Raw genomic sequence first — 14,650 nt, forward strand, 5'->3', positions numbered from 1 at the left:
TTAATTTGAATTAAAAAGAAAACAAAAGTGTGTTACTTGGTTTATTACTTACCATTGATTTAATTTTCGTAGTAATTATTATAATTTATTAATTGAAGCAATAAAAAAACTTTTGCATAAAGTTACGTGAATATTTTAGCGTTACATATTAGTCATTTGTATAGTTTTTTGCCAATATATTCCAATGGGTAAAATCCGGACCGTAAAAAATCATTTATCATGGTTTTTCTTCCACTCGTTGGATTTTTCTGATCATCCTTGCGTCGACATTGGGAACCGGTGACCCAATTTTCCGGGGGTGCAGCCTCGGTATTTCACGTACGTCGGTGAGAAGCGTCGTGACAATTGTGTGCGTTTTCTTGACGCAGACCGGATGACAACAGCGAATATGAGTTGAAGGGAAGCCGGGCGAAGCGCGACGCGGAGGAAGGGTCGATTCCGTCGATGGCAAACCCTCTATGGTGTCCTGAGGGTGGCTCGGCGGCGAGAGGGAGGCGCGCGTTGCCTCCCCCCACGTTTTATGGCAAGTGAGTCACACCACCACCGTGGATTCTCTCCTCTCGTTCTCCCCTGCTTGTCGTTTTGGTCGTACCTACGACTACTTCGCGCAGTCAAGTCGGGTCTTTGCGTTCGCAGACTCGTTTATCGGCATTTCTCTCCCTCTGATTCCAGCCTGCGTGGATCCTTTATTTTCCGCATTTTTCTTCCTCTCTTCTTCACTGCGGTTGATTTTCTTCCACCGTGTAAAATACAGTCGCGGCGAATATCGGTTTGCAGCATCCTTGTAATACAATGGATTTCCGTGAACGAAAGCAAGCGTAGTCGTGAACGTAAAATTCCGCTCGTCGTTGCTCCGAGACTGTTGTTGGAATAACGCGGTAGAATATAAAGGAGAAAAGTGATCGTTGCTTAAATCAAAACCGCGCATCTACAGATGTCGGCAATAAGTACGACTGATAATTTTTTTCTCGTTCTCTTCCTCGTCTTTTGTTCTCCATGTAAACGGTCTTATACCTTGAGACTAAACTTCCTACGCGATATAATTTTAGAGGAGCTCTCTAGGGATAGTTTTCATCGCGGAAACAGTTTCACTTGTTATACACACAGGAACAAAATCATTGGTTTCAAGAAACTCTCGAAATATAACGCAAAATTAGCTGTCTTACTTTCCGGAATTTGAACGCCAGAATATCGCTTATGTGAAAAATGACACAACTAATAAAATATGAAAAAAATATATTCCAATAATATACACTGCATAAAACAAAAATCAAATAAAATATTAGAAAAAATGTTTGACAAATACCGATTGGACAACAGCTAGCGATATTAATTGTCCAACTTGTCCTATGAAATATTAGACTCGTGAATGATTCGCGCGCACGCTGCACTAGATTTCGCCGGCGGACGTTCTCGTTATAATTCCGAGATTCCCTTGACTGCGACGTGGCTGACGGAATAATAGATGCACCGGGCGATTTACCTTGCTGCTGAGGCTTCCAAGCTTGTTTGCACGCGATGGAGCGCGTAAGCATAGCGGGAAATTTCTCCCGAAAGAAATACTGCGAGAGAGAGGAGCCGGAATTCTGTCGTTCGAATCGATACGTCTCGACTCGTGCTGTGAGTTCTGAAAAAAAAAACCGCATTTACCGTCTTGATTTACATTGCATAAGAAATAAAAAAGGGATGATTGTTAGAACATGAGTTAGAAAAAGATTATATGCGTAACAATGATATATCAATATTATACAGAGGGTAGACAAGTTAATGTGAATATTAGAAATAAATGAAGTAAGTAAAGGAGGACCAAATACGAGGCTAAATCTTGACGCTTAATAATATTTATATGTGAATTTTAAACGTCTTTCTATTATATGTATAATATTGCATCGATTGCTGTCGGACTTGAAGTTGAAGTAATAATAAAATTTGAAAAATTCAATACTTGTTTCATTAATAAATAGTTGATTATTTCTCTTTAATATATAGGCTAAACATTTGTCTTTCCTCGTTAGAATGACTAGTGCAAATATCATTGTTTTAGCAGAACATCTTCCGATTAATTATGAGTAGACATCGGATTTTTTATGCAAATACTTTTTGTGGACATGCACAAAAACGCAAATTTACACAAGTATGCAAATATGCACAGTATACATAAATAAATATATATTTTTAGAATGTTTTTGTAATAACACAAATTTTTATTTTGATATTACTTTCCAATCTGCTTTCTAAAAAATATGAAATTGCATAAGAATCCGATGTCTACTTATAGGTATGTATTTGAGATTGGTCTACAATCTTAAGGTGTCATAATTAAGCCAATTATAGATCTGTATCAGCATCTTAAGACATTACTTAAGCCGGGAATCAGGCTATGAATTTGATCAATAAGGACAAAGAAATTTTATTATGTTTTGTTTTGATTGGTCAAATTTTCAGTGCTTCGATCTTCAATCCGTAGTTTGATACCGGTTTAAGAGTCTTAAAATAAGAACGAACTTCGAATACCGTTCTATTATCTCCCAAATATTTACATTACTTTATTCATCCTCAGAATTTTTATGTATAAAGCGTTTTAGCCCGCGACTTTCCGTTCGCGCGCCCTAAAATTCAATCGTCGATCGGAATCCTCGGACTACTCGAACGCAAACACGCGTTCGGTGGCAATTTCGTCGAAACCATGGTCGGTGTTTTTACACGCGATTCAGCACTCGTAATTTTGTTACGCGCGGCCAGCTTGCGCTCGTCCCTCGCTCTTGCAATCCTCCCGTTTATTTCGCCTCGGTTCGACTCATCCGCGATAAATCCCGAAATCGTCCCGACCGGTTATCGTTATTTACGGTTTCCCTCCTTCCGATCGTCGGGATGCACATCCCGTGCTTCGTTCGCCGCTAGAAATTTTCGTTTTGTCGACCCAACGTCGACCGTCGTCGTCTCGCGGATTGCAGAACTCGCGATATCGTGTGTGGCCTCTCGTATTTTCGTTATCGCATAGCTACTATCTAAAACGTAATCCTTAATGCTATATGATTTTCCGGTCTTTTACTACACACGATGAGTCGTTCGTATTTGGATTAATTTTCATCATTTTTAGAAAGTGTACAAAAATTATCGTGATTCTTACACGCACTTTAACATCTTTAGATAATAATAATTTACAAAGAGGTTAATTGTGTATTGTATTTAAACAAAGAAAAGAGGATGAGGACTATTATATATTTAGCCATGTGCTTCTAGTATTTTCAACTTGAAAGAAAAGAAATGCGCAGAACAAAAACTAAAATAACCCATTGTTATATAATTTATCTAATAATAATACCTAATAAGAACGATGAATGTTCGCTTGTGATGCTTAATAATAATTGGATTAACATGACTTACAGTCGAAGGATACATCTTACGTGTTGCAGACGATAAAGAGCATCTTCTTTTTTTCCGAGAGAATATCTTATCGTGAATAATTCGTCAACTCTCGTCCGATGAATAAAACATTCCTCCGGGAGGCGTCATCGGAAATAGAATGCAGTATGCACGTTTTAGGCGGGGCAGACCTTCGCGTTAAACGAATTATTTTCAGAGCCAATGCCGCCGCTGTAAATTTGATAAACCTTTCGATCAATACGCCGATATCGCGCAGCCGGCGACGTCAAGGTCCTGGCGTCTCTCCTCGTCGCCGCTACGAATTATTAATACCAGTCGGATTCCGAAATCGACTGCATTATCAGCGATCGCGCCGTTCAAATTAACGACCACGACTTCCAGCGGCGTGTGAGGAGCGATCTCTCCCGTCACAGGAAGATCGTATTTTTACCGGCGACGGTAAGGACGTCCGGAGATTCTCGTTGGGACGGTAGTCCCTCCCTCTCAATCGGAGTAACATGATTTCTCGCTAATTACCGCGAAATCTAAACCTCTTGAAAGAGCGCTCACAAAGCGACAGGCGTTAAAAGGGGGAGATGAAGCGCGATGAGTTTGCTGGAGCGCATTGAGAGCTCTCCTCCCGTTAAAAACGACGTTTTTAACATGTCCCTTTCTTCCCCTCTCGCTTCCTCTTTCATCGTTTTCTCTGTTTGTCCTTCTCCTTCTCGATTTTTCTCTTTTTGATTTTACACGGTACAAAACATTTTGTACTTATTGTGCTAAAAGCAGTTTTTGTTAAAATTTTTATATTAAATTTTTAACACATTTAAATTATTTTGCGTTTAATTGGTATTCATATATTTCCTAGTGTTAAAATAATATAATTTTTGAATAAGAGAGAGAGAGAGAGAGTGAACAAATAATAAAAATAATCTGGTTATAAACGTAAATTCTAAGATAAACGAAGATACATGTGTGTGTTAACAAGTTAAATGTTAATTTTATTAAAGAAAATATGTGTTTCCAGAATTTGCTTTAAACTGAAATTGTCAGTTTTACATTATGTGGTAATTTTTTACATAATGTCTGTGTAACTTCCTAACATATATATTAGAAATATGTTAAGTTTAACACAAATTTTCCAATAACTGTGTGTGGTGACGATATCCGACGAGGCGAGAATTCGTTATTTCGAAAGGGAGGATTAACCGAATCGACAGTGTAAGACTTTTTCAGATAACGGACTTCGATGAGGGGTTGTATTTCGATGAAACAGAGAGCACACAGACAACAGAAAATATGGGCGCGGTTTTACGCTGGTATATCTTACATTGCTTTCATATCTTTCACATTGCTTAAATAACCCTTCCTTCACTTTAATAAAAAAATATCTTGCTCCTCTTGTTTCACAAAAGAACGATATTGCAGAGTTTCGCTGAAGGACTTAAAAACTTAGCTGGATATACAGATTTGAAAATAATTGTGTTATACCATAACAATAATTAAATAAGACGCTCCATCATATTATGTTTAAGCATCCTATAAAATTATTTTCAAATTTGTATCTATGTATAATTGAATTTTTAGATACTTCAGCAAAATCGTTCTTTTCGTGTTAGAATCTATTTGTCTTTGTATTTATTTTTATCACGATTTCACAAAATTCGAGAGACAGAATTTAATAAAGATAACTATATCGGTATAACCTCGACCTGGAGGATTTTAACGCGAAGGTTGTAAAGAGCTCTTCGAATTCTTCGGAGAGTCGGAGAGATTCCGAAGGACGGGCATGACGCGATAGGAAACTAATCGCGTTTTCCGCCCGTGGAAATATGTATATAGGTTATACGTGGGAAGTATTCCCGCGAATGTCTTACGTTGGAACAATGATCGCGATATCAGGTACAGTCAGGTTCTTCCGGAGAGGAAACATTTTAACATCGGAGAAATCTTGGCCATCATGCAGTAGCATCAGTTTCACATTTCCCAACAATGAACACTTATTGGTCCGTTACGGTACATTACGCGTCAGCTTTTAAAATGCGAACATGACTCGCTTTCCCCGACGAAGAGAAGTTCGTCAACAGCTGTATAATCCGAAAGAATAATCTGTAACTCTCTAAAACTCTTTAGGGATAGATCCAGAAATCTGTCGACAATATCAAAATTAATTAGGACGTTAACCTTCAGGTGACGATATCAAAATCTATAACACAGTTATTGACGCTGAATCTGTAAGACGTTTTTATGTTAAAAGTTAATAAAGGCACTAACTATAATTTCAAAATAACAAAAGACACTAATTAATTCTAAGTAATCAAAATGGGGTAACTCGTATAAAAAAAAAAGCTAATACTAAATATAATATATTTTAATAAAAATAATTTGAATTTGCAGATATAACATAAAGAAAATTTAATTGTATATATATTTTTGACACAAAGAGATTTATAATTAAGTGGATTCAATAAACTCACCGTTAGCTTTGAACAGTTAATGTCATACAAAGGGTGATATTCTCTACAGTTTCCGTCTCTTCGATATTTTTCATTTCCCTGATTTCTTTTATTCGGGCGCTTTGAGCTGGCTCGGCTTTTTCTCTTTTTGTCTCTCTCTCTCTCTCTCTCTCTCTCTCTCTCTCTCTCTCTCTCTCTCTCTCTCTCTCCCCGCGCGCGCTCTGTTTCACGAGCCCTGATTAAAAGTAAAGGCAGGGAAGCGAATTCCCCGGATCGAAAAACGAGTGAGGACCGTAACGAGATCACCGCGTCACAGAGGTCGAGGCACGAAATTGAGTTTTGATCCAATCGCACGTCGTGGGTAATATCGACACAAGCGTGTGTACGTCCTCAGCATTTTCTTCGAGGTCTTTTGGAAAGTCCTTTCGACGATGTCCTTCTCCGATAATTTCAATCCATCAGTATGTGTGAGGTGTAGCCTTGAGTTTTCGCTTTCCTTTCGGCCTCGCCATCGCGCTTCTTCCGATATGTCCCGGAATATTTAATATCCGTTCCCGCGGTATAATGTATTTAACTTTAATTTTGATTCAACTTATTCTTCTTTTTCTACACGGAAAAAGGAAATACGGTTTAGCGAAAATATCTAAAAATTAAAAAATACAGATCTAAAAATAATTTTGTTTGCACCATCAAAATGTTACTAGAATGTCAAAATATCACTGATAGTGATAATTTTCACAATCTAACGAAATTATTTTCAGATCTAGCTAAATTTACTTAGACACTTCAACAAAATCCGTTCTTCTTGTGTAGTTCTAAAAATTTAAGGAAGGACGAAGAGTAAAGTCGAACTGAAATTAAAGTTAATCTAAATTGGTAGAAATTTAATAGGCGTCTGCCAAAGTCTTTTTCCGTTCTTAATAGCGTTCAATATTTAACGAGATCGCAAAACGCACGCGGAGACTCGTTCGACTCGATGCCTCGCCCGTGACGGACGCGGATAGCGCGAATGTGAAATTAAACAAGTCGTTAAATTCATCTCTTCTCGCCGAGCGAGCAAACACCCCGACGCCCCGCTGATAAACCACGTATTACAACGCGATCGTTTCCCACATGGTAGCATATTTATCGCACTCTCTCTCCGACAACGAAGTGCCGTTTAATTGCCGCCGCGTGTAAATACGTGACGCGCGCGCGTATCCATTTATTTCGAGATAACGCACGAATAAATTAATATTTAACGATAGAGACCAACACGGTCCGCATCCATCCTGCACGCTACTCCCACATATACCTTCCTGTCTTATAATTGTTAAAAAAAAAAATTACTCAATATATTCGACCATGAAAAATCGCTGTGTTTTAAATTCTTTTCCTTCTGAAGGATCAAAAGAGAGAGGGAATGGTAAGCGTATAATTTTAATCTTCGAGAATCGGAGCTAAATTTTAATTGAAAAGGACGATTTAATAAGGGCACGAGAGACTTAACTCGTATAGATGAAAATACTTGTAGAGTTTCCCCCGCTTGTTCGCATACAAATGATGATTTCTTCGCGAGATGCAGAAAGGCCATCCGCAAATAGAGAGAGAGAGAGAGAGAGAGAGAAAGAGAGAGATGCGTATACTTTTAAAATAAACTCACGTGTCCGGTGTAAAACCGCAAATGCGGCGCCCGCGAACGGGATGGGACGAGCGACATCGCGATGGATTAAGTTGCGTTCATCGCTGGCGATGAGATAGATAGGCTAGAGTATATTCCTTTTCTCCCGTCTTCTGCTTTTTTGTTTCACCTCTCGAACCGCAACGCGGAATGCATTTATTCGCGCGTCGCAGTGGCACTCGACACGCGGCCGGCGTCGCGCGATCCGCTCCGTTCCGTAGATGTGTTGGTATTCCTCGTAACGTGAAATCTCTCGCGAGAATCCGTAGATTATGTCAAAGTTTATCTATCGCGAACCAAGCCCGAAATTGTAAGGAACTGTCCATTTTTATCAATTTATCTTTATCTCGGTTTAATTTACTCTTTATTTATTTTCTCTTGGTTTTAGAACTAAAAAAGGATAAAGTAAAATTGGCAACCCCGGCCGAGGTAATATTTTTTGCAATAAAATTATTCACAAGTTTGAATCATCTATCGACATCTATAAGAAGCCTGTACGAACATCAATATTATTAAATTGCTTGTCAATTTAATTTGTGATATTACTGCACTAATTCTGTTAAGATTGCATTTCGAGACAGAAAATTAAATTCAGTTTGCAATTTCCAGCAATGGATGCATGGTATATAAATTCACATGGAATTATTTAAGTACTAAAGATCCACATCTCGACCATTTAGAGCCTTTATTTCTAATTTGAAGGATTAAAAAAAAAGTTAAGTGGAGATTAAAATTAATCTACATTGGTGAAATATGAATATTAGTTCTAAAGCTTGAGAATACCGAGCAGTATATTTGCCGTTCGCGTCATCCCTTTTCTATTTCTGCTATACTAAAGCGCTCTTAAGAGAGAGACTCCGAAGACTTTTCCCTTTGATTAGAATTCCGATAGATGCTTATCTCGCGTCGATACGCATGTCTTGTCATATATAACCGCGACTTGTCGTTGCGACGCAGGCTCGAAGTGAATCGAAAGTACACGGTTGTCGGTGACGCGTGCAAGAGGAGGAAGGAACTACAAGAGGGTGGAGCGAGGGAGGATGCAGTCGCTAAAACTTTGGGAGACGAGAACTCTGGAAAGACTGTCTCGACGTAGACGCGGACGCCGTCGAGTGTCACGATGGTACATACATGGTTCCGCCCTAAACTTGCACTCTCTCTCTTTCTCCCTTTCTGCCTGTCTGTCTATTAATAACCGCGGACGAATGAACCTGCCGACTAATGATCCTGACATCGCGCTTTGTGGGTGTGCCTTTGAATGCTTTGCTGAATATTACGTCGAGTAAAGACCGTAGAGTTTCATCAATAGCGCCTGATATAGCGCCTTTCTATTCAGATTTTCTCCGAAGCTTTGCATGGAAAAAGAATTGTACTTAGAGAAAAATATTAAGACACGGATTCACGTACTAAAAGGTTCCTTGACACAGAAAGCATAGATTATCAGGGATAAAGATATATAAGAAGAAATAATCATTGATTGTTGACTAAACATTTTATTTTGATCAGTCCATCATGTTGATGAATAAATTTAATATCAAGTAACTATGAAAGTAATTATATTAAATTAGTTAGTAGTTAACAAACAAATGTAACTGAATTAAGAGTTACAGTTATACATAGATGAAAAGAGTACAAAGTTAGGCTATTAACAGAAAGTAACTGTAACTCCGTTACAAGTAACGAGTAACTTCCCAACCCTGGTGATTCCTTCTTCGTTCGAGAGAGCTCGGAGTAATTTCTAGCTTGTGGACACGAGACTTTAGAAAAAGTGGAAACTGTGATAAAATGCGGGGATTAAAGAACTCTAGAACGTTAGAATACGACTCCGGCGTCGATTAAAGTTAACGGTCCGGTCGGTGACGTTCGTTAGCGTAATCCGTGCGTCAATTGCGTCGCAGTGAAACACGCGCGTAGGACTCACTCGAGTGCAACGCCCGCGAGTATCGGTCCAGCTTCCAATGGAGCTTTCGTGCCGCCGGAAGCGCGGGCTTGCGCCGCCGACGACGACGACGACAACGCTATACGTAATCCATTTAATATCGCGATGGACGTCGCAGCGCGCGGGAGGGGACGATAATTAATGCGTGACGTTTAATTCGCGACGACCGTGCCTAAACCGGCGACACCATTGTTTCGACGAGATGAGAGATAGAGACGTATATTCTGCTCTTAGAATTGGCTATGATATAGTTGCGCGCGTGCGCCTCATAGAAGGGCGTATGATACCCGCAGCTGTCTGCGGGAAAAATAAAAGAAAACCGGCGGAAACCAATAGATGGTCATCTGTGAGAAATCCGGGAGCTTGGCGGTTCGGTTCAATCGATTTTAACAATATTCACACGGTACACAATCCTTTTAAAGCGGAATTGGCAAAATTCCACATTTTTTGGTTAAAGTCCATGCCAGTGAAAATCGGTATTTTCCGAAAAAAAAAAATTGATCTCTTTTTTGTTAAAAACAATTAAGCAAATAGAAAAATCTCTATTCATATTGTAATTCACACTGTTCAGCGTCAATTGAAATTGTTTTCCGATTTAACTTTTATCCAAAATAAAATCTACAATAAATTAGAAAACGATGTAACAAAAAGATTATCTTTTCGTTACAAGATATTGAATGGTAAACGGCGAACGAGATCTATGTTGATAAAAATTGTAGATATTATTACGTTACTCTCATCAAATTAATATAAAATTTAAAAACATTTACGTATTTACGTCTTCACCATTTCTGTTGTAAAAATATGTTCACATATTTGAATTAAAGAAACACGTTCGTTATATTACTGGTTTATTTTGTTTTTCCTGAAATCATAACGATTAGTATAATTTACTAACTAAAGCAAAAGTACATATCTTTTTACATGAAGTATCCATAAATATAATATTATATATTAGTCATTTCTATAGTTTTTTTTTCTGTTTATTGCATTGGGTAAAATCCGGGAGAATAAAAATTGGATTTTTTCAGCTTATTCTAAAGATTTATTCTAATTTACACAATTATAGTTGATTATATATCCTGTAGACCCTTTACGTACACGTCACTTATTAGATGTAATATCTTCTTAGGTCAGGATTCAGATTATCCGCATTGTAAATAATTAACAATCCCGTGATTTCTCGAATCGCGACGTTAGCGCCAATGACTGTCGCAATTTTCCGCGTGTCTGTAACACGCGACGAAATCGCGAAAGGACAAGGCCGGCTGCAGGTTTAACGATTTTCCAGGGATATCTCCGTGGCGGCAGACGGCTGTAACTGATGCATCTTTAATATTGTCCTGTCGACCTGGCTCGCCGGAGAATAGCGACGGTATGGCGGTCCGCCGCGATTCTCATCCACAGCGTTGGTTTGCATGACGCGCCCATCGCGCGAATTCGCTCTCCTCATCGAGCCGCGGCGTCGCCGTCGCGACCGATAATCAAGAGTGACGGGCCTGCTCTCGTCCTTCCATTCGGATAGACAATTATTTGAGCATCGTTAATAGACGGAGATGAACGCGACTGTACCAGAATGATATGACAAGCGCCGGCGCCCCGTATATAGCCGACCCTTTTAATTAAATGAAATCTCGACGGTATCGTTAAAACGAGAGATCGTCTTAGAGCTCACGGGATAGAGCGATTTGTTGTAAATCCGTTTGCTGTGTACACGTCGGGCGATTGTCATTGTCGACTGGATCGGGGAAAGAGCTGTGCGTTAATCTCATCTCCATAATGGATTATTAAATATCTCCTTTGGATATATACAATATATATGCGTATAAGCTATCGATAGGACGATTTGGACTCGGGTCGTCGTTGATGCGCCTTTCTACTTTTAACTGTTTCGTACCTCATCTTCCGCGTTGTGCCTCCGACTGACGCATGAATTATTCATGAGATGAATTATTCATAGAAAGAGAGTACTTAGTCTTCATAATACACATTCCGCTTAATATGCGATACGACCAGCGATTTATTATTTGCGATTTGCGTTAAGTGGTCGCGACTCCGCGCGATCGACACGAAAAATTTCCCTCTGTGGTTCCATCCAGGTTCCCTTTAAACGAAGCGCAATATTCGCGCGATCCCAAGATAAAATCGTATCACGGAACACATTGATCAATCTCTTAATAATAACGAGATTTTTAATATTGGTCACTCATATAATCTTTTAATTGAAATAATATAATTGAGCTGTCACAAAAAATCTTGATATCATAAAAAAATAATTTGTGTCCCAAATAGTCCATTCAAATTTTAGTGTTAATTTAAATCAACACAAAATAAATATGTGATAGAGATAACATAAAAATACAACAAAGACTATTTTCGACAAGTATATATGTTTCTTTACTGTACTGTTTATACAAGAGACATTTGACAAATCGTTTCACCAGCCCCCCTAACGACACGTCCTTTTGCTTTCTGAATTTTCAGCCAGGACCTATTGACGGTGTGCCGGGAATTGAACCTCGAGAATTCGGTAGAGGAATTGATGCGGGAATTGGGCGCGGACGAACACGGTCGCATTTCCTATCAAGAGTTCCTTCGACGACGTCTGGCCCTGCGACCGGAAATCGAGGCGCTCAGGGCTGGCAAACGACGGAGCAGTCCACATCACACCCACACGCCAGAATACCTGCCAACCAGTAGTGACAACAGTCTTGGTATAAGAATTGTACAAATCGCTCGAATTTCCGCGACAGGTCCTTTCACTTCACGACGATAAATTACTCGTACTTTGGATAGCTTCGCGCGAGTGTAACAAACACCGCATTCTCGTTCGCTGATTCTGAAAATACGAGTACAGACGATGTTTGCTCAACGAAATACAACCGTGAGATATCTGTGCATCGAACAATGTATCGCGATCCAGCGTGCTACGTGCGCGCGTGGAAATAGAACGCGAGCTATCCGCTCGAAATTGATGATTGATGGTACAATGAATACTGGACGACCGCGGAAATACTGCAACGGCATTTGTAATATCCCGAACGAGCGGATCGCATGCAACTGGATGCGATACGCGAGATCGATGAACGAAATTGAAACTGACGACTTTTAGGATATTGCACGATGCCGCGCACGTTTCCGTTTGTCACCATCCGTTGTCAACCGTGAATCTTCATTGAACGATAACCGTAAAAAACTGTAAAAGAACAATTCACGATTTTTACCTTCTTAACTATTTGGTGCTATTATAAATTATAAATTTGCGCGCAATTATTTCTTTGAAATAATTGGAACACTGTCGTTAAGGACATACGTGTCTTAAAGCATTACAAAAAATATCATAGGTTATTCTCTTATTTTGTCTAATTATAAGTATATTTGTGTAAAATTTGAGCAGAATTCTTTTATTAATTTAAAAGTTATTTAATTTTTATATTGCGTTTTGTAATACTTATTTGCAAATTTGATGAAAAAATAGCATTACGAATTAAATCATATTTTTTATGTATACTTATAAAATTTGTGCAAAAGTTTATTTGGGGGGTCCACTTATTTAAAAGTTATTTATCTGTTACAAAATATGGCTATTGCATTGCATAAGTAATTATAAATCAAACTATTTGTCATTTTATCTTTTGTACTAGTATGTACCCATAATTTCTACTTCAGGTACTGTATCGGGACGACATGAAAGTTGGGAATTCGACAGCGGTGCCCGTGATTTGTCGCCGGAACCTCATAGTCTTCAGAAGCTAGTGGAGGCGGCCGCCGGTGGGACCGGAAATATGCTGGACCTCGCGAATAAGGTAAGCCGCAATCTATTTTAACAAAACAACTGTCGATATCTTTCACACATCGACGGAGAAATTCTCTCTCAGCATTAGATTCGTTCCGCATTTCGTGCGCGAATCGTTTTCGCGTGATCGCTTGATGAACGTCTGTCTTACCGTTATAAGGTCGTGATGGAACCTGTCATGCCTATCATGTTCCTGTACATGCATGTCGACAGGAAGAGCCTGTGGACCACACATTCGCAAAATTTTAGTACTCTCTAGGCTACATAAAAATTTAATATTCCCCAAATTTTAGCACTCTTTACGTTACATATACGCAATTAGTACATTAACTAGAGACCCCTTAATAACATCTGGATATGACAAAAACTTTTTTATTGATCCGCCATGTTTGAACAATTTCTGAGAGAAAAATAGAGAAGAAAAAGATATAAGAGAAACGAAAAGAAAGAAACAGTAAATGTATGTCCCTCTTTTTCGTCGATGTTTAAATTATCCTGCATACGAAATTGTACCTCGTGCACAAACTTTTATTAGAGGGTATAAAATTTTAGCCATAAATTTAACTACATATAAATTTTCAGCGCTGGCGCTGGAGAATTTTGAAGTAACAATTTACATAAAAATCAATTTATATATTATAGCTTCGTATATCATGAAAGTCCTAATGTTTTAATATTACGAAATTAACATTGTATAATGTAGCTACAGAAATGGGAATTGAATACCGGCGAGATACTGGCCCAGTACCAACTTTTAGTATTCAGTACCGGCGTGATATCGGATGCCAATATTGGTATTGTACTGATATAATACTGGGATGATAGTAACGGGCCAAGACTCGAAATACAGTACTCTTATGGTACGGGATTACGGTGTCGTAATGTTTCTAAACGTCGATACCATTATAGTACGGTATTACAATACGAGATTACAGTACCACAATAATACCGAAAATCAGTATACACATATTGTACCTAATGCAGTAACAATATTATACCAAAAATAGTTACCGAATCATAATACTGCAACAGTACTAACAATGAGAAGTCAGCATCCCTAAATGTGAATTTTGATAAAATCATTATTGCATTTGTTTGTCCACAGTTTGTCCACGTTTGTCCACCCGTTATTTTCATTTGTCCATACTCCAAAAAAAAGTTATACACAAAAAAAAATTGTAGTACCCCCAAGTCATTATTTTTCATTATTATGAAAAATATAATAATAATATGGTGGACAAACGAAAATAATGGGTGGACAAACGTGGACAAACAGTGGACAAACGAATGCAATAATGATTTTACCAAAATTCGCATTTAGGGGTGCCGACTTCTCAGAGCTGCTTTGAGAAGTCAGCATCCCTAAATGTGAATTTTGATAAAATCATTATTGCATTCGTTTGTCCACTGTTTGTCCACGTTTGTCCACTCAT

General features: G+C 38.6%; 1 protein-coding gene across 1 annotated transcript in view; it reads left to right on the forward strand.

Annotated features, from left to right (window-relative positions):
* The window catches only part of LOC108783543 (colorectal mutant cancer protein), a 61,371-nt gene that overhangs the window by 7,173 nt on the left and 39,548 nt on the right, over positions 1-14,650 (forward strand). The window contains exons 3-4 of the mRNA XM_018552137.1: positions 11,906-12,135; positions 13,091-13,227. Coding sequence (XP_018407639.1) covers positions 11,906-12,135; positions 13,091-13,227 — 367 coding nt within the window. The remainder of the gene's footprint in view (positions 1-11,905; positions 12,136-13,090; positions 13,228-14,650) is intronic.

Source organism: Cyphomyrmex costatus, unplaced genomic scaffold (assembly GCF_001594065.2).
Source record: "Cyphomyrmex costatus isolate MS0001 unplaced genomic scaffold, Ccosl1.0 scaffold154, whole genome shotgun sequence".
NCBI classification, from domain to species: Eukaryota; Metazoa; Arthropoda; class Insecta; order Hymenoptera; family Formicidae; genus Cyphomyrmex; species Cyphomyrmex costatus.